This window comes from Aethalodelphis obliquidens, unplaced genomic scaffold, assembly GCF_003676395.1.
Source record: "Aethalodelphis obliquidens isolate GAN/ISIS:26980383/991018 unplaced genomic scaffold, ASM367639v1 scaffold13, whole genome shotgun sequence".
NCBI classification, from domain to species: domain Eukaryota; kingdom Metazoa; phylum Chordata; class Mammalia; order Artiodactyla; family Delphinidae; genus Aethalodelphis; species Aethalodelphis obliquidens.
This window is the reverse complement of record NW_020837957.1, coordinates 29524366-29548517: the sequence shown is the minus strand read 5'-3', so window position 1 is coordinate 29548517 and position 24152 is coordinate 29524366. Positions and strand designations below refer to the sequence as shown.

Below are 24152 nucleotides of genomic sequence, written 5' to 3'. Positions count from 1 at the left end.
TGGCACTGACAGTGTCTACAGATTGAGAGGTGGGGGCTGGGGAAGGGAAGGGGTTTCAGACTCCAGCTGTACTCAGCATTTGAACAAGGAAATCTGGGTTTCATGTTTCACACACACATTACGAGTGAAATATTCATTTGCTTGCAAGGCACAGAAACACATTTAAACAAGTTTAAGCCTCAGAGGGAAAGATATGGTTTGGACACTAGACCTTCTTGAAAAGCCAGGAGCAGCAAGGCAGTCCTCAGGGAGTGGGAGGAGAACTGGAGAGCCGTCAGGAGGTCTCCCCTCCCGCCTGGGCCTACAAGGTCCAGCCTCTCTGCCTCTCTCTGGGCTTCTACTCCATTTGCCTCTCTCCATGGACCAGTATCCCCTGCTTCTCAATGCCTGGGCTGGCGCTAGTTGCCCAGTTCACAGCCCCTCAGCTTGGGCAATCAGAAGAGCATCCCTGAGTACCATTCAAATTCCTGGGAACAGATCTGCTTAGCCCAGCTTTATTCTTCTTGTCCATCAGCCTTGGTGGGGGTGTGTGTGTACATGCATGCAGAGAGGACTTTGTGGGTTAAGCATGGCTGTTAGAACCTGCTCATGTGAATGGCTGGAAGGGCAGGTCTCAGAGAAGTGGGTACTGGCTGGGAAGAGCCTCCAGTAATATCTCCTAATATCATCCTATTTAAGGGTTCTTGGGACAGGAAACACATAGAGAATGGGGTTGAGAGGTGACCCAGCCCTGGCAAAGTTGGAAGACTTTTGACAACAAATTTCTCACTGCCCGTGTTATCTTATATGTATGAGGAAGTAAAAATATCTTTCTCCTTTGCCTTGGCAATATTGAGAGAATACATAATGTAATAGATAGGTCAAGCAGGTGGTATGTTAAAAAATTACACAAGGTATGATGATGATGATAATGATGTTGATGAAAATGACAGCTATGTCTTTATTGATGAGGCTCTTTCTTACAGCTTGGCAAGGGTTTATCAAGATTTTCAAGAACTCCTCATGGGTGCACCAGAGAGCCAGCACCTCGGCCAGGTTTGGACAGAGCTCTGCACCTTGTCGCAACTCATGAACACCCTCCGGGCGCACCCCGAGAGGATTGCAGGTGAGGTGGGCTTCAGTGTTCTCACTATCACTCGCCTCTCACTTGCCTTCTCCACGAGAGAGATTGAAGATACAGGAAAGAGTTTGGAGATTTGGTTGGAAAAGATACCAGAGGGTGCAGGAAGGTATGGGACCTAGAGGCAGCACGAGGCTTACCTTGGCGAGAACTCCTCTTCCTGCCAGCCTTGAAGGTGGGAAATTGGGAAGGAGGGCAGGAAAGGTCTCATCTCAGGTAAGTCCAGAGATAGGAGAATGCAGAGAGTGATGGTGCTCTGGGAAGTCTGAGGCCAGGTGAAGGGCTGGACGCAGGGGGAGGAGTTTGTGGAGCATGGTAAAGGTGTGGAATACTTTCACAGAGTCCTAGAGAGTGAGCTACCCAGGACCGTGTGGAAGCAATGCCAAGTAGCAGTACGGAGCCCGGGAGGTCAGAGCACATGCTTATCATGACATAAATATGTACAGTTATTCTGTTTCTTCTGGCAATATTCAGCATCCCAGGCCCTGAGGCAGAGCAGGCGCAGAGTGGGGGGATGGAGGGCTGGGGGCTGGTGGGGAGGTGCCACAGAAAGTCCAGGAGGGTGGTGATTGGACTACATGGATCGGGTTCAGTCTGCATACGGACGGAGGAGAAGCCAGAAGTACTGCAGTTGCCCAGGGGAAAATGGAGGGGCAAGAGAATAGAGGTCTTGGAGGGCTCCAGGACCCTGTTTAAGGACTGAGAAAATAGCAGGATGGAAAGATTGACAGATGTGGTCAGAATGTGAAATATGCGAATTCAGGATTTCAAAGGCATGCAGGACAGATAAAAACAAGCCCCCAGGTGTGGCCATGGTTGTTGAAGTGGAGCGGAGGTGAAGGTTAGGTGATGGGGAGGGCAAGGAAATGAGAGGACACGCGGGCTGGACCCTGAGGTGGTGTGGGTAGGAGAGCCACTTGGAGGCCAGAAGCGTGAGGAGGAAGGGTGGGGGAGCTCCCTCTCCCGTGCCCCTCCTCCCCAGAGGAAGAACTAGAAACAAGCAAAACCCAAACCCAGTAACCACTCTGACATCTCTTTTTAGAGCACAAGTGAATGTTGCGTGGTTGTCACATCCGCCATAGGCTCCTCTGTAGGTGGCCGGAGAGACTGGCCATGGCAGTGGCCTGGGCACCAGCTGGACCACATCCCCTTGCAGGGGCACATGAGCAGCTGGAAGAGAACAGGGCTGCCAGGACCCCAGGGGTCACTGCAGTCCTGGGAGTGGAAAAAATTTTTCAGGGATGGGGCTCAGAGGCTGCGAAGGAAGTGGTTTGTTGCTGCTGGGAGATGTCTGCTCCTAGGATGGAGACGGGGAAGTGACTGTCAGGATGATCTTGGAGGATGACAAGGATGAGGAAGGGACATCCAAGGGGACGGGGGCGCTGGATAGAAAAGCTTCTGCTCGGGGAGAATGGTACAAACCAACTCCCTAGGGCTCCTCACGCATGCAGCGCAGTCAGCAGATGTTTGGTGAGTGCCCACCGAGCCAGGCAGGGTGCCAGTCCCCGGGGACAGAGAGGTGGTCAGACCAGTGCCCTCCCCTGAGGGCTCCCTGGGCAGAAGTGGAAGGACCAAGTGGACAGTGACCACACCATGTGGGGGGCTGGTGGAGGGAAGCAGGGGGGCTTCAAAGAGCACAGGGGAGTCAGGAGGGGAAAGTTCTCCAAGGAGAACCTGATCCTCCTCCCGCTGGGCCACCTTCTCCCTTCTCTCCCCATTGGAGTGATAAAGGACACAGATATGATCAGATGACCGTTAAGATTGCTTCATTACATTCTAATTCTTTCAAAGGTAGTAATGCATATACTTTATGTAGTAAAACCAGATTACAAACTATCTTCTTTGTTGCTTGGAAGTTTACTAAGGTTTTACTTAACTCAAGCTTAAAGGGCCTTGCGGGGTATGAGCACAGTCAGCATTTTAATAGTGAGGGAAATAACAGGAAAGCACAAACAAGAAAGCATTTTTTTCCCCAAGGTTAAACAAGCGGATGAGAACACGGGCTTATCCGACCCCTGGAATGACTGTCTACCCCACTCATCCAGCAGATATTTCATTTTGTTTTCTGATTGTTGGATGGAGTCCGGCTGGGAGGAAATATAAAGGAAGTCATTGCAAACCACAATGTCTCTGTGGTCTTTCAAGCCTGTATATGAGAACCAAAATCACTCCTTCCCAGCCCGACGCAGGACTAGTTTTGAATCGGCGCAGGTGCTCCTTCTGCCGGCCTTTGGGCTGTCGGCGAACGTTCCCTTCAAGAGGGCAGCTTCGGGGCTCTGGGAAAACTGAGTCAGGGAAGGCCAGCCAAGGCTCTCGAAAGGACTTTGGGGGCCGAGAACACAGACTCTGCAGAACCCCTGACCTTGGTGGCCATGAGAGGGGAAAGGGGACCATCCCCAAGAAAGAGACAGAGTCTCTGAAGGAATTCCAGGCCGGGGACTGAAGTCCACCGTCAGAACTGAAGACGGTTTCAGAGTCTGTCCCAGGGTCCCCTGGGGACCTTGCCAGCTCTGAGCATTGACTCCTCAGCCCAAAGCTGCAGTGGAGGGTTAAGCCTTTGAAAGCGAGGTGGGCGGCTGTACCTGGGGTGTGCTTTTGCCTGTCAGTTCCCGGTCACCTGGGAAAGTATGCCAATGGTGACCCAGGGCATTTTCCTTTCCTAGCAAACCTGTAGTACTGCATTCTCCGCAGAGGAGGATTAATGGTAAAAGACCAGCCGTGAAGCCCCCTCCCCACTCACCCCCAAGCAAGCTTTGCAGTCTCTCAATCATCTTTAAACGCTGTCTTCCCCTTAGCCTTACGCACACCTTCTCCTGGCTTCCCCCACCCCAGCCTCAGCTCCCCTGACCTCCATGGGCCTCAGCGGCCCCCTCCCCCAGCCTCTAATCTTCCCAGGGAAGAGAACAAGAAGAACCACATTTTAAACTACATTTAATTTTCTTTCCTCAGGCCCCCAGTTCACATTTCTCCCTCGGGAGTCTGGTGTAGCTGCTGTCTGGTATCGGCCTCTGCTTACACTTTCGGCCCCACGCTCTCCGAACAGGGTGGCCCCGGCCCTCCTCAGGTGTGCTGAACCAGCACGCTCCTGCCCCTTCTCCCTAGGGCCACAGCAGGCCAGGCACCTGGCTGGGAAGCTGGACCAGGGCGAAATCACTCCCAGTTTCCCTTGTTTTGTCCCTTCTCCCCAGCAAGGTATTTGTATGTAAGGTCAGGTGAGGGAGTTAAAGAATAACGAAGAGTTACACAGTCAGATAGGGCCCTGACTCTCAGGTCAAGACAACAGATATTTATTGGGTGTCACCTGTCATTCCGCAGACATTTACCAAGGACCTGATTCCATGTCAGGCTCTAATGCTGGGTGTCAGATAGAGGTGACTTGGAGGGCTTACATCTCTGTGCCCAGCATTGCTAGGTATGATGGGGAGTATAATAAAAGCAGGATCCTTAGCTCCCTACTCTCAAGAGCCTCTGTGTGTGTGTGTGTGTGTGTGTGTGTGTGTGTGTGTGTGTGTGTTCGGGGTTGCATTGCTGGAGGCCAGAGGATATAGTATAATGCTGTATACAAAGAAATGATTCGAAGATGAACAACCAAGCTGGTGCCCCAGGGGAAGAAAAAAGGAAGCTGGGTTTGGAAGATGACAGACATATGTTATTGAAAAGGAAAGAAGGCAAGAAGAAAATAAACCAGCCCCTCTCAGAACCATCCCCCTCTCTTGGGGGAATGCCCCCAATCCATGGTTTCAGTTATCTGTGGTCAACCACAGTCCAAAAATATTAAATGGAAAATTCCAGAAGTGAACAACTCATAAGTTTTAAATTGTGTGCCGTTCTGAGTAGCATGATGACATCTCGGGCTAACCTACCCGGGATGGAAACCATTCCTCTGCCCAGGTATCCCACTTGTTAGTCACTTACTAGCTGTCTAGCTTAGCTTATCAGATCGACTATTGCAGTATCACAGTGCTTGTGTAAGAATAACTCTTATTTTATTTAATAACGGCCCCAAAGTGCAAGACCAGTGATGCTGGCAATTTGGATATTCTTTTACTGTGCCTAACTTATAAATTAAACTTCATCATAGGTACGTATGTATAAGAAAAAACATAGTATATATAGGGTCTGGTACTATCTGTAACCACTGTGGTGGGGGCTCAGAATATATCCACTGAAGATAAAAGGGACTATTATATATTATAGTCAGGTTCCCCTAAAGGCTTTGGGCTTTTCCTAAGCAAAAGGTAGTGATACTGAGCTACCTGGCAGTACAACTCTTAAGGGACATCCATCGTGGTGAGAGAGGCTGCTGTGTGGTGGAACCTCGGGGCTGGTTCCCCTGCCCCAGCTGCACGGGCAGGCCTGTGGCTGGCCCATCCCCTTTCAAGAGGAAATTAGCAGCGACATCAATCTGGACAAGGCATGTACAAAGAAAGTCACAACCTGAACATAAAGGGTGACTGTCAAGCACTTGGGGAGCTAGGCCTCTTGGCGGCCTGGGGAGAATTTGGGGAGGAAGAGCACTGTGGTGTTAGAGCCTGGAAGGAACAGGGGCATTTGATGATTAAAGTTAGTTAAAGAAGAACTAAGACATAAGCAGTCAACCAGGCTCCCGGAGAAGTTGTGATGTAGAGATAACTGTTTTCATGCAACCCAAATGCTTTCCCTTAATGTTGAAATGATTTCATAAATATCTGGGCCCGTCCCCCTCTTCTCTGGCTTGTGCCTCATGAACTGTAGCAGTGGGCCAGCTTCAGAGTGAGTGTTGGCTCTGGAAGCAAGCAGAGAAGGTGGGTGTGCCTCCCCTGGGAGGGGTAAGAATAATATTAATGCAATCAGGTCAAGCATTTTTTTGAGCTGGGAGCTAATAAGCACTTTGCACTCCTTATCCCAAGTCACCCCACAACGATCCTAAGAGGTAGATGTGGAAAGTGCAGACAGAGAGGTTCAGTCACTTGCCCCAAGGTCACCTCAACTGTTAGAAGTCCTTTATGCCTCCTTATAAAGAAAATTCTGCTTCCAGTAGGTTTTGAGTGGAGCTGAAAGAATGTGACTGGGCTGATCAGGGCATGAAACTGCAAGCCCAGGCAACAGGCCAATCCCCCTTTCCCCACTTGAAGATTTTCTTGCCCCAGACAGCCTGATCTCTCTTAGTACATGTCCATACCCTGAGCTTAGAGCCACAGCTGAGCTGACAGAAACACCAAGAAGGGTTCTCTACCCCATGACAATGGCACTAATTCTCCTCCTATTCTAGACTAGGCTTTCTCAGCCTTAGCGCTATTGACCTTTTGAACCAGATAGTTCTTTGTTTTATCAGAGAAACGGGGTTGTCCTGTGCCTTGTGGGACGTTTGGTGGCATCCCTGGCCCCTACCCACTAGTATCAATACTTTCCCAGTTGTAACAACCAAAAATGTCTCCAGACATTGCCAAATATTTCCAGGGGGACAAAACTGCTCCTCACCCCACCCCATTGTCCAAGGCCAGCTCCACAAAGCATCGGATGACCACCACCCCGACCTAATTTTTTCCACCCTGTGTGCCTTCTCACTAAATTTGGCTCATCTGCTCCAGCAGTAAATGCTGTGACTGCCACTGGCAGGGGCCCTGACTCTTAGGCGCTCCCAGGGAGCCCAAAACAGGGCCCTCCTCTGATAGTCAAGTTAGAAATCGATTCTAGATGTTTTCCTTTTTTTGACCCATCTCCCCTCCGACACCCTGTTCTTTTTTTCATTCATACGCAGGAAGAGGAATACGAATACGGGATGTCCTAAAAGATGAGGAAACACTGTCACTGTTTCTCATAAAGAGCATTGGCCTGTCTGACTCAGTTGTCTACCTTCTGGTCAACTCCCAAGTCCGTCCAGAGCAGGTAGGTGGATGTCATTGGTCAGTGGTCCCTGGAGGGGAAGGGTGGGCACTGAGCCTGAGCCTGAGAAAGGCAAAGGAGACCTTGAGTTTCTTTTTTCCTTCTTGCTTTCACGTTGAGAATCATTCAGATTCGTGCCGCACACTCAGGAGAATGCCTGGGGGTCCCTTGTGGTGCTGAGCATTCCCATCGCAGGATTCTGGAGTGGCACAAATCCTGGCAGCCCTTAAAACATCTCAGAGTTTTATGACTGGAAGGAACCTTAGAGACCATGTGGCTCAAACTCCTCTATAGTTGAGGAAACTGAGGTTTATTCATGTATTCACCAAACACCTAGAGATGTTTTAGGTACCAGAATACAGTGGGAACAATACGAGGAAACCCCTGACTCTGGGAGCTCATATTCCAGTGGGGCGACAGGCACTAATCAAGTAAGCCAAGGGCACTTACGTGCGTTTCCAGATTGTGAAAGGGGCTGTGAGGAAGGTCTAGCAGGGTCGGAGTTAGGGAGGGACTGGGGGCAGCTTTAAATTCAATGGACAGGGAAGACCTTCCTGAGGGGGTGCTATTTGAGCAGATCTAACTGAAGAGAAGGCACCATGCAAATGCCTGTGAGAGGAGAGTTCCAGCCAAGAAAAAGGCAAAGCCAGGCTCTGAGTGTGCTGAGGTGGCCTTTGAGGTCACAGAGCCCGATAACGGCCGCAAGTAGAGCAGACCTCTGATTTCCTGGACCATTTCTTCCCAGTGCCAGGCGAACTCCCTCTGTCCCCGCCAAATCTATTTTGTCTGTTTTCATAATCTCCTGTATTTATTCAGATATTTATTCAAATATCTCCTGTATTTATTCTCCTGTATTTATTTAATCTCCTGTATAATATTCAGATTTATTCATATCCACTAACATATGACTTTCACATCTGTTAGCGCCTGCGCTACTCACATTAATCCCGAGATGGGTCAAACAGATGGGGAAACTGACGTGCCTGGAGACTGACCGACTTGTGCACGGCTGTAGAGCTAGAATTGTCCGAGCTGCTGCGGAATCAGGTCTTCTCGTTCCTAGTCCCGTGCTCGTTCAGTGGTTCTCAGGGTCCAAGACCAATAGCCTCAGCAAGGACTGGGAGTAAATTCTCAGGCCCCATCGCAGACTGACCAGCGGTCTCTGCTTTAACAAGCTCTCCAGGTGGTTCTGATGGCTCAGGGATGAGAACCACTGCTCTAGTTTGGGGCCTCATGGGCTCATGGCCCAGCATCCTGGGGGTGTGGATTCCTAGTGTGATGAACACGGTGAGAATGCATGATAAGCAGGGGCCTTAGCACAGACGCCCCGCCTGGCTCTCCTGGCCAGGACCGCACCTCCTCTAGACTCCGGGGGAGATGGAGACGTAAATAGAGAATTTCAGGGCCTGTGTCAGTCCTGAGGCAAAGGTCTGCACAGGGTGCCGTCTGAGCCCAGAGAAGGGAGGGGACCCACCTGCCTGGCTGAGGTTGGCTCCTTTGAAGGGGGTTTTCAAGCTGGTTCCCAGCACAACAATAGAGAGGCCCATACCTGCTTTTCTGGCTTCTCAGACCCTGAGGTTTTCACTGAAACTAGACAAGGGGAGCTGAGGTTCAGCCCTGAGGCAGAGCGTCAGGGCCCTTGGAACCTGGCACCCCCAGTGCCCAGGTTTGGCCACAGTGCGCTCCTGGGGCGGCCCTTGGGGTCAGGCCTGGCTGCCCGGCTCTGCGTGGCTCCCCTCCCATCCCAATCCAGGGGCGGGGGGTGGGCAGCATCACTTGCTCACTTTCCCCTTTGCTTTCTCTTCAGCTCATAAAACTCAAGTCCTAGAAATGCCTGTGATGACTTCCAGTTGGTAATAAAAGGGAGATGGAGATAAGGGCAGGAATTTAGGGGAAATTTCTTTCCAGTTCCTCACCTACGTGACATTTGGGTTTCTAGTTGCTGTGCTGCTGGCATTAGGGCTGAGGCCTTTCATGTGGGGAGAAGACAGGGCCTGGGCCACTGGGGTGTGCCTTTATTTAGTGTTGCAGTTTCTGATTAGCTGATGCTTCCCTGATCAGCAGAACTCAGAGCTTAGGAAGGAGCCCAGCTCCTGCACTCCGGAGGCCGGTCATGTGGACCCAGCTCCCTCCATGCCTCCGTGCCCACCCTGCTTCTTAGCCCGACTGCCTTGTGTGCCTTCCTCCTGATCTCTGTCTCGGTCTCCTTGACAGAACTGTCCATGGGAATTTTCCTCCATGACAGTAGTGCTCTCTCTGTGCTGTCTGTAGGGTAGCCACTAGCCACATGTGGCTCGTGGGCACTTGCGATAGGGCTGGTGCAGCTGAGGAACTGAATTTTTAAATGTTATTTAATTTTAATTATTTTAAATTTAAACAGCGACATGGGGCTTGCAGCTCTTTAACCAATCATCCTCATTGTACATGGAATTTCGTTCTTTACCATTAGGACTGGATATCCCTCTGCCTAGTGTCTGAGCACAGCTCCAAAGGGAATAGCATCATTCGTTCTCTCCCCATCGAGGGAGTGATTAGGCAATTAAAGTAATACCGTTCTCTGGTCCATCCCTCATCACACCTCTCACCCCCAGCCCTGGAACCTCCTGAACATTCTTCCAGGCCCAGCTCAAGTGTTGCCTCCTCAGTGAAACAGTTCATAAACCCTCCCTTCTTTGTCCTGCCCCCCCCCTCCCTAATTGACAAAGAGCTAATGGGTAATGGTTAAGCACAAGCTGTGTGTTCAAATCTCAGCAAGGTCACAAGGTTCACTGCAAGTTAATAAGCAATCGTTTCCTCATTGCTAAAATGGAGATAATAAAAGTACCTACCATATACGGTGGCTGTGGGAGTTAAAAGAATTAATATCCGTGAAGCAATTAGAATAGTGCATGGCACATAATAAACAATAAACACCAGCTACTTTTACTAGTAATTCTCAACATTCCCTCTTCTGTGCTCTGGTTTCACGACGTTTAACACCTCCTGCTGTTTAAATGCCTGCATTTCCAGCTAGCCTGGAAACTAGCCTAGCTAGTTTTGGGGAGGGCAGAATATTCATCTTATTCTCGCTGTATCCCCAGTAACTCTCCTAGTCCCTGCAGAATGGGAACGCAGTGAATGAGCATTGAATGATGAGTTACATTTTCATGGTGTCCCAGCTTTCTCCCTCGCCTGTTGTGTAACCTTCTCAAGTCACCTAACCCCTTTTCCATCACTTCCCTCCTCTGGAATATTAGAGGTTTGGACTCCAATGAGCTCAATAATTCCCTCCACCTCAAAATGTTTTAGACTCTGGGAATAGAGTTGGGATGAGGTTTTGCCTGGAGATGAGAAGTAAGGTATGGACAAAACAGGAAGGCTCTGTTGGAATATGCACCCAGTTACAGGCCCCTGAGATTCATGGAGTCCGCACCCACTCGGCACCAGCTGTGACCTGGGCTTCATTTGTGTGGCCTGGACAGTTTCCATACAGGGGGTAACAGAGACCCACCTGCTCCATTCTCCAGCCCAGAGGATTGTGTAGAAGGCATGGGGCTGTGGAGGCCAGGGAAGTTCATGAAGCTGTTCTATTTATGGTATTTAGGGTTTTGTCCACTACTGGGAGTCCAGGACTCCAGGAGGCCAGTTACTGTGCTGGGTGGACAAGGGTCCTGGCCAGGGTTGAGGCCTCCGTGGCCTCTGGAGGCCTTTAAGGGGACTGTGCTCCACAGCAGCTTTCGGATGTGGGAGCTCCAGGGGTTAGCATCGTCAGAGAAAATACAGGGGCCTGGTTAAATTTGGATTTTAGATAAACAACAAACAGTTTTTCATCATGAGGATGTCCCATTTGGACTCTGTTTGGGACATACTTGTACCAAAAATTGTTCACTGTTTATCTGAAATTCAAATTTAACTGGGCATGCAGTATTTTTATTTGTTAAATCTGGTGAGACAGGAAGGCAGGGGTGGTCATTCACCATCACTCCAAATGCATTCTAGTCAGTCCCCCACCTCAGCTTCAGGAAGTAGGTCCTGATGGTACCTTAGCATCATGGGCTAAGGGATGGCTTAAACTGTAAAGCCTCTCTGCTAAAATGAGGCCTGGGAATGTATTCGTTTTCTATGGCTGCTATAACAAGTTACCACAACTTAGTGGCTTAAAACAATACAAATTTATTATTTTATGGTTCTAGAGGTCAGAATCTAAAAGTCAAGGAGCCAGCAGTGCTATGCTCCTTACTGAGGGAAGTAGAGGAAAATTCATTTTCTTGCCTTTTCTAGCTTCTAGAGACTGTCCACTTTCCTCGGCTGGTGGCCTCCCTTCATCTTCAAGGCAGACATTGTTTCTTCTGCTTCCCTCTTCCACATTTAAAGGACCCTTGTTATTACATTAGGCTCACCCAGATAATCCAAAATAATCTCCTTATTTTAAAGTCAGCTGATTAGCAACTTCAATTTCATCTGCAAGCTTAATCCCCCTTGCTGTGCCACATAACGTATTCACAGGTTCTGTGGGTTAGGACATGGACATCTTTGCGCGGGCCAGTCTTCCTCTACTACAGGGAGGTTTCCAGTGTTGCCTTTCCTTTCTGCAGTTTGCTCATGGAGTCCCAGACCTAGTGCTGAAGGACATCGCCTGCAGTGAGGCCCTCCTGGAGCGCTTCCTAATCTTCCCCCAGCGCCGTGCGGCGCAGACAGTGCGTGATGCGTTGTGCTCCCTCTCCCAGGGCACCCTACAATGGATGGAGGACACCCTGTACGCCAACGTGGACTTCTTCAAGCTCTTCCATGTGGTAAGGGAGGTATCCAGCTGCCCACCCCTTGGGGGGTAACTCCTGGAGGCAGTAGGTCCTGGTGGCAGGCCATCGGGGACTCACAAATTGACAGTCAGGGAAGGCACGAACCTGGTGTTCCAGACATTCCTTGTTCAAGACAAGACAAGACAGGCTCCAAAGGCCCGGGAATCAACTGATAGTATTTCCAGAGCCGTGGCCCAGACATCTAGGAGTCACCATTAGGATCACCATTAGATATGTGCTGTGGCAGGTCTGGGTCCCCCCAAATGTGGGATAAGCCCTCTTCACCACCTCTGGCAGTGTGGAAAGGAGGAGCTAGGTGATCGTGGAAAAATTGTTAACCTTTCCTGGCCCCATCACTCATCTACAAAACAAATATAATACTTTATAGAGTGGTAGAAAAGATACATTAAAAATATATGCAAAGCATTTAATAAATTTCAGTAAATGAGAGCTTCACATTCCCTTCTCTGGGTCTGCTCTTGACCCCAAAGTTTACTGTTTCTGGATTAAAAAAACAACAAAAAAAAAACCCAAGAGAAAATGTCATAGAAATTTTCCAGAAATTTGGAAAGCCTGATCTAGCTCAACGCTGTGTTCAGAACTGCATCCCAGACAGACTTCTTGGGATCCAGTCATATCTTCTCTTTTGCTAGAAGGGTAAGATGAGAGGGAATTATATAAAGGAGGCATCGAGCATTGGCTCTCGTACTTCAGAGTGTAGGAAAATCATCAAGGAAGCCGGTAAAAGATGCACGTTCCGCATTCCCACCCCCAGAGACTGATTCGGGAGACCTGGGTTGGGCCAGAATCTGCCCTGTATCCTTAGGTGATTCTGATGGAGGTCATCGTAGGCCACGCTTTAAGAAACACTCAAAATTAGAATTAGAATTTTCTAACATTGAATTGTGTTTTCTCTTTTGCCTACGTTTTAATTTCTGGAACTATGTTTCGGAGAGTGTCAATCACTGAGAACATGGCAGAGGAATTTGTGTTTTGTCTTTTTACATTTGCTCTCTCAGGTCCCAGAAAACTTGCTCTAGCCTTGTCTTCAAAAGCAAGGTGAAGGCTTTTAAAAACAAAACAAAATAAAACAGGACCCTACAGTTTCTGGCAGGGTTCACACCTCATCCCTTTCAGTGTGACTTTTCCTTGGAATGTTACTCCATAATTTCCCCAGCTCATCAGGGGGCCTCCAGAATGGGGTTAGAGGGGTCAGATCTATGGATGCCACCAGCCCTGAGAGCCGAGGGCCCCAGAGAAGGTCTCTGCAGGGAGATTAAAAAGCCATGCAGTTCAAACTTCTCTGTCCGAAGTTCCATGAGGAACCCGATTTTAGACACACTTCTTAGCTTGTTTTCAGAATCAGACAGGAGAGTGAGTAGGTGATAAAAATCCTTATTCTGAGCTGCTGAACACCCCCAGCACAGAGGGAGCCCAGTGCCTGCGTTTGCAGAGCTGTGGGAGCTTCCCTGGGTGCCTGGGATAGTGCAATCCTCTGGTCACTAGAAAACTGGCAGCGTCATGCATCTGTTTTTGCAGCACTTTGGCCACTGGTATAGTACATGTACCTTTGGGGCGTGAGGACAGCCTGGATAATAGCAGGAGAAAGGGGGACCCTGGGCAAAACTTTTCATTAGGGTCTGAACCCATAACTCAGGCTACTGGCTTCACGATGTTTATTTATCAGACAGGAAAGACTAGACTGTCTTTCCTGCTGCTCTTACATACGGCTCTGGCAAGTGTTAGAGTTCAGAAACCAGAGGAGAATTTTGGCCAGTCACCGTCACCAACCCAAGATGGACCCTAGGTACTCGCCCGTGTCCATGCACTCAAACCTGAATTGGGCCAGGCACTGTGCTGAGGCCAAGGGCCCAAACATGGCTTTCATGCCCTCACTAAATTCCCAGTTACCCTGAGACAGACAAACAGGCCATGTCACAGCACTAAGGCTTAGGATATTTGGCCCCTAGAGCAGTGGTACCCAGGCCTGGTTGCACACCGAGTCACCTGGGGAGCTTTTAAAAATTACAAGTGCCCCCCCACCTTCATCCCATAGATTCTGATTAGTTGCCTTTAGCATTTTTAAAAGCTTCCCAGATCATTCTAATGTCCAGCCACGGTTGAGAATCACTGACCTACAACATAGGAGTTTGATTTACAGTCTCAACTTCTGTAGACCAAGCCCAATAATAATAGTAGTACCCAAACGCGCCTAAGGCTTCTAAGTACTTTGATTTGATCACCCCTAAGACCAGGATGCTATGCAGATGCATCCTCCCTGCTGTCCTCTTAATGAAGCCGGTGAGCGACCCCAGAGACTGCCAAGAGGAGCAAGTTCTGGCAGGAGACAGGCTTACCCAGGAGATAGTGTTGCCCCTACCTACCATCTTTTTGTTCCTGCTTGTCTCTGTGTGGGAAGACCTAACCGAGACAGGACACATCGGCCCCAAGCAAAGAGGACAAACACCCTATGTGGTGCCCTTGAAATGTGCTTTTCCAGCTGACAAATGTACTGAGTGGCTAAACATTTGTTTTTAATTACTAAGAAGGAAACCTAAAAGGAATTGCAGGCAGTAAGATGGGATTTTTCCTCCTGTACCCATCCTATTGTGTTTTTAGTAAAATAGCCCTGAGGCAGACGCAGAAAGGCTCAGGACAGAGCCTCCCCGACCTTCTCAGAGGGGCATGGGCCAGGCGGGAGGCAGGGGCAGGGGCCTCTCTGGGACGAGTCTGTTGTTGCAGCTGGTTGGCGAGCAGCCATGCTTAGGTCCAGCGCTGGGAATGCTGTGCCTTCCGTTCTCCTGGGCTGTTTCTCACGCACACGTACACCAGCGTATAAATAAGGTTTTAGTAAATGCCAAGTTGGTGCTCACTAACAAATAGAGAGGGGCCATCTCAGCAAACCACCACACGGCTCCTGCCTCTGTCGTGTCAGGACCTGGGCGTGTGGGTGGAAGTGTAACCTCCAAACCAGACCGTGGAGCCAAGAGACTCAGAGAGGGGTGTTGGGGACTCAGCACCAACTGGGGCCAGCTGTGTTTTTCCTCAGCCCCTTGGAGATCAGAAATGAGTGTTGTCATCCTCAAATAATCCATGCAGTACCCTCGCCTTACTCCACCCCACCCATCCCCATATGTGTCCTCGCGCCTGCGTGCCTGCACATGCACACGCGCACGCACACACACTGGATGGCCAGTGACCTAGCTGGGCTGGGACGAAAACAGCAGCCAGCTGGCTGGATTTTCTCCGCGGAGGTTTAGCCCCTCTTGGTTTCATCTGGGTTGAGACAGTTTGAAAGAGCTTGTCTTCACCTGTGACCTTTTTGGGCTTCACGCCCCCAGCTTGAAACCCCACAGCTCAGACCTGGGTCCAAGGTACTGTGGCTGCCAACACTACCTGAAACGTTTCACACCTCATAAAAAATGGTGTGTCAGTTTTGGGTGAGGGGTTGGGCCATTTCCCATCTGATTTGGCCCAAGGCGTGCGTGGCCCTCCCCCTCCTCCCCTTCTCCCCCTCCTCCCCCTTTTCCCCCTCCTCCCCTTCCTCCCCCTCCTCCCTCTGCGATCCTTCCTGTTTTCTCTCCGACTCTGGTGCACAGCTTTGAAATCTTGCTGAGAAGCGAATCTGTCCCTTCGGCTCTGCATGTTTATTTGTGGAAGTTCGGCGGGGAACTGAGGAGGTGCCAAGACCTGCCACATTGCTGGGAAATCTGCGTTCCCTCCCTTCCCCCTTCTCAATGGATGTTGATAGAGGAAACTTGGCCTCCCCGGCATTTTGGCCCATGGTTTTCCCCTTTGCAGTTGCTTCCAGTGTGACATGATTCAGCTTTCTTTCCTTTCCCTCAACTCCTACTCAGTCAAGGTTTTTCCTTTGCTGACTTCATTTTCCCCGTGTCTTTGTGACTGTGGGGTGGCTGAACATTGAGTTCCGCAGGAGAAAGGCCGGTCTTGGGGGTGCTTGCTACATGCTCTTTTCAATGTCCTGCTTTGTTCTTGGCTCTGCTCCCTAAATTCCTGAATCATTGGGAATAAATGTGGGTGGAGTGCCCCTGCCCAGTGCGAGCTGGCCATGGTTTCTGCTCTCTTAGATCATTCGTTGCAGTTTGTTAAATTTCAACTATGCGTTTCAGTTTTCAGGTGATATTGCTGCGTCAAAATTCTCTGGAAAGGCCCCGTGTCTCCAGGGTTTTACCATGAGGTCCCATTAATGACTTAATTTCATGATCTCTGTCCCTTCCGATTTCTGAATCTTTGGACTGTCAACTTTCTCCCACTTCTGTGTGGGGGGTTTAGGGAGGGAAGAGGAGAAAGGAGTGGTATCCAGTGCCAGCAGTGTGGAGGGAGGTGCAGCAGGGCTGCTGAGCGAAAGCAAAACCAAGTCAGCAGATAGGATTTTTTTGTTTTTTGAAACTTATTAAGCCACAGCAAGTATAGTTAATTTACAGCATTAGTATTTGTTCTTCCTACATCTACAAAATTATGTGTCTATTAAATTTCAAAATTTTGGTGAACTGATTTTGATAAGGAAGAAATAAAAAGGAAATAGAAGAGAGGAGCATTAATGTACATTAAATATATATTAGGCCCATGGGCTTGACTGCCATTGGCCTGCCTCGGTTTCTTTTAGACTCCAGGCATGAATAGGCTAGGGCTTATTTTCATGCCAGATCAGATGCTGTTTTATGAATTTAAAAAGAAAATAAGACTGAGAGGTCAAAACTAAAGTCGCTTGGAACACAAACAGGCCCCTGCAAAGACTGCTTCTAGGATAACGGGTCCTGGGGTTCTGGCCTTTACTCAGTAGCTGTAGATTGAGCACCAGCATGTGAGGCATCCGGTTTTCTCCAAGGTAAACTGGTTTAAAGAAGGATTTTGGCCTCTGACATTTCTTATCTCTCCAGAACAGTAGTTCTTAATCTTTTTATGGATTAGAACTGCCTTTGAGAACCTGACAACAGCTCTAAACGTTTTCCCTAGAGAAATATAAGTTCACACAGACACACAGAGGGTGGGGCTCTTGGAGCCTCTGAAGTCAGACCCCAAGTTAAGAGCTTTTGCGTTAAAATTTCTTTCCTACTTACCATTAACATATGTCCTTTCCTAAAGGCTCTCAATATAGCCACAGGTTCTTCCTTAACTCTCCTTATGAAGTAATCAGCTTCTCCCCTGAGCACAGGACCCAGTAGTGAGAGGACCAGAGGGTGGGCAGCCAACTGGGGCCCACAGAGATCTCCTGGTGGTCAGGGACTGGGTCCTGGATCTGCACTGGCTCCTTTCTTGCTGTCATTTAAAAGGAACTCAGCCGCTCCATCTGTAAAACTGAGATAGCAAAACCTATTCCATGTATCTCATGGGATCCAGTGGTGAAATTCACATTAGAGAAGAGTTGGAAAAGTGCTTTGAAACAGAAAGCATTTTTACTCTTACAAAAACTAGAATGCAGCTGCTTTGTGGAAGGCCCCACTGTGCCCCGCCCCCATTGCTCCACTCCCAGAAGCATCCTCCTCAAACACTTACGTGGGACATTCTCCTTCCTCCGACCCTCAGACTAGTAAGAGGTCTATCTCATGGGGTCGTCTTTTGACTTCCCATAGATTCCAAAACCAATTTTGCTTTCATCGACCACAAATACCAAGACTGAAGTCACCTCAGAGAGAAAAAGGCCCAGTTTCTGTTGAGCCAAAAAAAGTCCCATAACTTGTCTGTTCAAGAGCCCACCCTCTCGTTCAGACTCTCTGCCCACTCCAGTCCTGGGAAACAGCATGTCTCTGTGACCTCTCCCGGTAGAGACAGTTTGGCATTTCCCCCCTGCTCTGAGTGATTTAGTCTGAATTCTCCACTCATGACGCACTTCCTGGTACTCAGGGTGTCCCCTCCTGGTTGCCCCCTCACCACTGAAGCTGGCTTCCTCTCTTTTCATCTGATGCTTCACAACTGTCAGGTTGCAGCAAACATGCTTCAAATCTACATTCCTCCAGTTGCCTAGCAACAACTTCCCTACCGGATAAATCTGGATTTCCTGTAGCGGCCCACAATTAAACACAGTGGGCCCCTCACTGTCTGCCCACCGTTTCATCTGTTCTTCACCTCTGTCTGGGTGCTTCAAAGGCAGCAGCTCATCCCTTACTCCAGAGCCTTCCACCAGCTCCCAGAGGCCGCATTATCCCTATAAAGACACTTTTAACCCAAGGCTACCTATTTACCCTTGTGTTAGATAGATCCTCAACTTAGAAATCAATACTGTTTTCCAGATGGCCTTCTTTGAATCAGAGAAAGTAAAACAAAAATTTCAACTCATAAAACATTCCTTTTGTGTGCTGGCAGAGTGACAGCTGTTTGATTAACCCATTGGATCCAAAGCATCAGCAAGAATTGCTCAAATAAGACTTTTTTAGTAGCTAACATGCCTTATTCTGCCTTAAGAAAAAATATTACACAGTCCCAAAGGACAGACATGTATCTTGTCCCTTGGGAACCCAGAGACCACCTCATGTAGCCAGAATCTTCTTGGCTACTGGCTGGGACCTTGTATCCATTTCTTAAGTACTGGATCAAGGCCCAGGGACCCCTCAAATCAACCAAAGCCGATGGGAGATGATAGAGACATACCTTTTCAAGAGCCCTATTTGTATATCCAACCTTCCTTCCTTACAAGGTCTAATCAGACCTTGAACTTGGGTTGGCAGTGCTGAGGCCAGTCGTGACATGGAAGGGTTACCTGTTGTTTGGGAAATTAAGAGAACTTATTTGGCATAGGAAGCAGTGGTGTGTGTGTGTGTGTGTGTGTGCGCGCGCGCGCGCGTGTGTGAGTGATGATATTTGCCATTTTGGTCTGTGACCTTTTTTCCAGAAATGGTTTCACATTTCCATTCAAATAAATTTATAGTCCCTTCCGGTTCTTTTGGCAGGAACAGTCCATGTGAATTTGAATAGATAACAGAAGAGGGAGCCCTGGGAAATTTATTTTGTAATTTATGGCAACATCAGTCAGACAATTGGTGACCAGATACGTATGAAGTGTCCCCTGGGGGGACCGGCACTGTTCTGAGATGTAGTTGGTATCTAAAATGAAAGTGTGAGTATAAGACCTTCATTATTTACCATCTCCACTGGAAAGAGCTAGGAAAGGCATTGCAGCTATGGTACCTGGCACTCAGCTGGAACTCAGTAAATATTTGTATAATGAATATTATTAAATTATTAACAAGACTGAAAAAGAAAATGGTAACCAGACACACAAATGCATCTCAAGCAGTTGTTCCTCCTGTTCCCTCTTCCCCAAATTTCTGGTTTTGTTCTGGTCTGGCTGTCTCTCCAGTCTCTCTTGCCATCTCTCCTTACATTCCTCCCTCCACCTGGAATTCCTGGTCCTCCCGTTCTGTCCATAATTACTGCCCTCATCCTCATGATCATCACCTTCTCTTCTTTCAAACATTAGCCAAGTGTTACCTTCCCCGTCCCCAGGTGGAACTGACCACCCCCTTCCGGTAAGTCACCATCATACCTTGTAAAAACATCTCTCATGAAATGTAAAATCACAATAGACTCCGCCTCTTTTCCACTAGAGTATATTTATTTTCTCATTAATTAATATAACACATATTTATGGAGCATTTACTGTGTACCATACCCTGAAGATACAAAAACAAAGCATATTCTTATGCTTAATGAGTTTACAGTGTAGTAGAAAGACAAATATCTTAAAAAATAATAGCAAACGAATATAAAAGTGATAAATAAATGCACTGAAGATTATAGGAGCAGCTAGGAGGGGCATCTACCCCATGGAGAAGGAGGGCAGGAAGAGCATGACGGTGGGGGAAAGAAGGCTTTCTGGAGAGGGTGAGGTGATTTCACATGAGTTGACTATGGCCAGTAGGGGTAGGGTGAGGATGGGGTGGAATAGGGGAGGTTGGCTGTCTTATCTATTAGGCCCTAAAATGATAGGCATAGTATCTAAGGGAAAAAGCGTTTGCAGAGGCCTACAAAAATGTTTAAGAATTGAAAATTAAAAATTATGGCTCTGAAATACAAAGAAAAAGCTTTAGAATTAAAATTAATAAACATTAAATTGAATGTTTAAGAAACGTAATATTATTCAACTTTCTGGTTAAATTTAATATTCATGAAATTTTAAATTAAAAAAGCTGTTTTATAGTTCAGGTTTTCTCCCTTTACAAACATTCCTAAGTATTTGCAATGATTGCTGAGAAATTGTACCAGATCATTCATTTAACGAGTTAGTCAAGGTCAAATAATTTCAAAAGCAAATTAAGAACCTTAAAAAATTATCTATCTATCTATCTAACTATCTACCTATCTATATCAATATATAGATATAGGTACATATAGCTATAGATAGAGACACAGGTGCTTTTAATGTGTTGAATTTGAGGCAGGATGGAATTTTAAGGACAGAGTGTGCCTAGAGCCTATGGAGATGAAGGAGAGGGGATGGAAAGAAGATGTCCACTTAGGCAAAACATAGGCATGGATAATCTCCAGCCCACAGTCAAGTGAGGAAAACAGACAACAAACTCACAAAGAAGAGAAAGTAATTAAAAGGGATAGGAGCTGTGACTGATTGATTGCAGTCCAATCTCTCTGGACACATGAGTGTGACAGTTGCTTATTTTCTGTGCCTCTGGGTTTCTAGTCCCTCTAGGTACCTCCCATTGTCTAGGACCCTGGTTGTTTTTCTCTGCACAGCTTCTTTAGACTCCATTCTTTGATTCCAGCTTCTTCCTAAGGCGGTCTTTCAGATATCTTTTTGCTCCCCTCTCTGCAATCTGAAGGCTCATCCTGCTCCAAACTCAGACCCAACACCAGCTCCTAAATCACCAGGCTGGGGATTTTGACAATGGGATGGGAATGGGGAAGCATCAGTGATGACTCTCAGGCTTCCAGCTCTGGTGAGTGGGCAGGAGGCAGTGCCACCAATTGAGGAAGGGCATCCAGGAACAGAAGCTGGTTTGGGAGAAGACGATGTGATCAGTTTAGGACAAGTTGGAGTTATGCAAATGTCCAACAGACAATTGAGGGATGGAGATGCAGATTTAGAAGTCATCAACAAAAAGGTAGCAGATTAAATGAGAGAGGGAATGAAAAAACCCAGAGAGAGTGTACAGAATGAGAAGAGCGAGGGTGTGGAGGTCGAGAATCTCAGCATATAAGGGGAAAGTAGAGGCTGAAGAGCTTGTGGGCTAGGCAGGGGGGGAACAGAGAAAACCAGGTGAGATGAGTGTCATGAAGGTAAAGAACATGACCAAAAGTGTCAAGAGCAGAGAGGTCTGAAAAGACAAGAACCAAAAGCATCCATTAGACTTTAAAACTGGGAATTCTAGTGAAAGCACCTTGGTAGGATGATGCAGGTGGAAGACTGGGAAGTGTTGGTGAGGAAATGAATCACTGAACATGAACTGTTCTTTCAAGAAATGTGGGAATAAGGGGTGGAGGAGGGAAGACCCTTCCGCAAGTAAGAGAGAATTCTTCCTGCCTTACTGACTTTGATATGTGACATTGATGTTTTTTTCTGCCTTTGGACTCAAACTGAAATACCAACTCTTTGTGTGTCTCCAGCCTGCCAACTCACCCTGCAGATCTTGGAATATGCCAGCTTCCATAACTGCATGAGCCAATTCCTTATAATAAACCTCTTCCTATTTATATACATCCTATTGGATCTGTTTCTCTGGGGAACCCTAACTAATACACTGCCCTTAATGAGCATACCATTTCATGGAGTATCAGGCATAGAAACACTTATAGTCAATCTGCTTCTTGCTATAATGTAAGTATTCATTCATTCATCATATTCAATATGTGCCTGAATATCTACTATGTGCCTAGCACACAGACACAGTTCCTGTCTATATGGAGCTTAGAATCTAATAAGAGAGATAGATAACACATAAACAGTAGAATAATTACCAGTGGTGCAGAGCAAAAGGAAGGAAGTAAAGAGGACACCTAAAAAGAACATAACAGGGCAAGGGCAAGCAAAGAAGCATAGAAAAAGAAGTATCATCTAACTCTACCATGGGGACGCTGTCTTTCACATAGATAGTGGTATCAGGAATGAGACTTGAAGGATGAAGAAAACTTTACCAGGCAGAGAAGGCGGGGAGGGGGAACAATGTGCAGAGCCAGGAGGCATGAGAAAGGGACCAACACTTTAGGGAATGTAGAACGAAGTCTGGATGCTGGAAGAGAAGCAAGAGAGAAGGCTAGAGAGGGAGCCAAGCACCAGCTCACAAGAGTCCAGGTGTGTCCAGCATGGGTATTGACCTTCTTTCCTGGAGGCAGCAGGGGGCCATGGAGGATCTTTGTGCAGGAGAAGTGACATGATTGGATTGGCCTGTTGGGTAACTCAGGCTATAGTGTGGAGGGTACATTGGAAGGAGGGAGACTAGGGGCGAGGGGACAGGAAGAAGGCTGTTCTGATAAAATGTTCTGAGACAGAAGCAAGGAGAGCCTGAGCAAAGGCAGTCTAGTGAGGAAGGAAAAAACAGAGGAGAGAATATTGACTGATTCGTTCATTTATTTATGCATGAAAAAAAAATTTTTGAAAATTTTGTTATAGAAATAACTATAAAAGTAGAGAGAAAAATATAATGACCCCCTTGTACCCATCACCCAGGTTCAACTATTATGAACATTTGGCTATTCCTGTTTCTTCTGTTCCTTTTATTCCCTGAAGTCTTTTTTTTTTTTTTTAACATCTTTATTGGGGTATAATTACTTTACAATGGTGTGTTAGTTTCTGCTTTATAACAAAGTGAATCAGTTATACATATATATATGTTCCCATATCTCTACCCTCTTGCATCTCCCTCCCTCCCACCCTCCCTATCCCACCCCTCCAGGCAGTCAAAAAGCACTGAGCCGATATCACTGTCCCATGCGGCTGCTTCCCACTAGCTATCTACCTTACGTTTGTTACTGTATATATGTCCATGCCTCTCTCTCGCCCTGTCACAGCTCACCCTTCCCCCTCCCCATATCCTCAAGTCCGTTCTCCAGTAGTTCTGTGTCTTTATTCCTGTCTTACCCCTAGGTTCTTCATGACATTTTATTTCTTAAATTCCATATATATGTGTTAGCATACGGTATTTGTCTTTCTCTTTCTGACTTACTTCACTCTGTATGACAGACTCTAGGTCCATCCACCTCACTACAAATAACTCAATTTCGTTCCTTTTTATGGCTGAGTAATATTCCATTGTATATATGTGCCACATCTTCTTTATCCATTCATCCGATGATGGGCACTTAGGTTGTTTCCATCTCCTGGCTATTGTAAATAGAGCTGCAATGAACATTTTGGTACATGACTCTTTTTGAATTTTGGTTTTCTCAGGGTATATGCCCAGTAGTAGGATTGCTGGGTCATATAGTAGTTCTATTTGTAGTTTTTTAAGGAACCTCCATACTGTTCTCCATAGTGGCTGTACCAATTCACATTCCCACCAGCAGTGCAAGAGTGTTCCCTTTTCTCCACACCCTCTCCAGCACTTATTGTTTCTAGATTTTGTGATGATGGCCATTCTGACCGGGGTGAGATGATATCTCATTGTAGTTTTGATTTGCATTTCTCTAATGATTAATGATGTTGAGCATTCTTTCATGTGTTTGTTGGCAGTCTGTATATCTTCTTTGGAGAAATGTCTATTTAGGTCTTCTGCCTATTTTTGGATTGGGTTGTTTGTTTTTTTTGTTTTTGAGCTGCATGAGATGCTTGTAAATTTTGGAGATGAATCCTTTGTCAGTTGCTTCATTTGCAAATATTATCTCCCATTCTGAGGGTTGTCTTTTGGTCTTGTTTATGGTTTCCTTTGCTGTGCAAAAGCTTTGAAGTTTCATTAGGTCCCATTTGTTTATTTTTGTTTTTATTTCCATTTCTCTAGGAGGTGGGTCAAAAAGGATCTTGCTGTGATTTATGTCATAGAGTGTTCTGCCTATGTTTTCCTCTAAGAGTTTGATAGTTTGTGGCCTTACATTTCGGTCTTTAATCCATTTTGAGCTTATTTTTGTGTATGGTGTTAGGGAGTGATCTAATCTCATACTTTTACATACACCTGTCCAGTTTTCCCAGCACCACTTATTGAAGAGGCTGTCCTTTCTCCACTGTACATTCCTGCCACCTTGATCAAAGATAAGGTGTCCATATGTGCGTGGGTTTATCTCTGGGTTTTCTATCCTGTTCCATTGATCTATCTTTCTGTTTTTGTGCCAGTACCGTACTGTCTTGATTACTGTAGCTTTGTAGTATAGTCTGAAGTCAGGGAGCCTGATTCCTCCAGCTCCATTTTTCGTTCTCAAGATTGCTTTGGCTATTCGGGGTCTTTTGTGTTTCCATACAAATTGTGAAATTTTTTGTTCTAGTTCTG

General features: G+C 47.2%; 1 protein-coding gene across 1 annotated transcript in view; it reads left to right on the top strand.

The window, feature by feature from the left end:
* Positions 1 to 873: 873 nt before the first annotated feature.
* ABCA4 (ATP binding cassette subfamily A member 4) overlaps positions 874 to 24152 on the top strand; it is a 125345-nt gene continuing 102066 nt past the window's right edge. The window contains exons 1-3 of the mRNA XM_027113942.1: positions 874 to 1105; positions 6861 to 6988; positions 11560 to 11757. Of these exons, the coding sequence (XP_026969743.1) occupies positions 874 to 1105; positions 6861 to 6988; positions 11560 to 11757 (558 nt within the window). The remainder of the gene's footprint in view (positions 1106 to 6860; positions 6989 to 11559; positions 11758 to 24152) is intronic.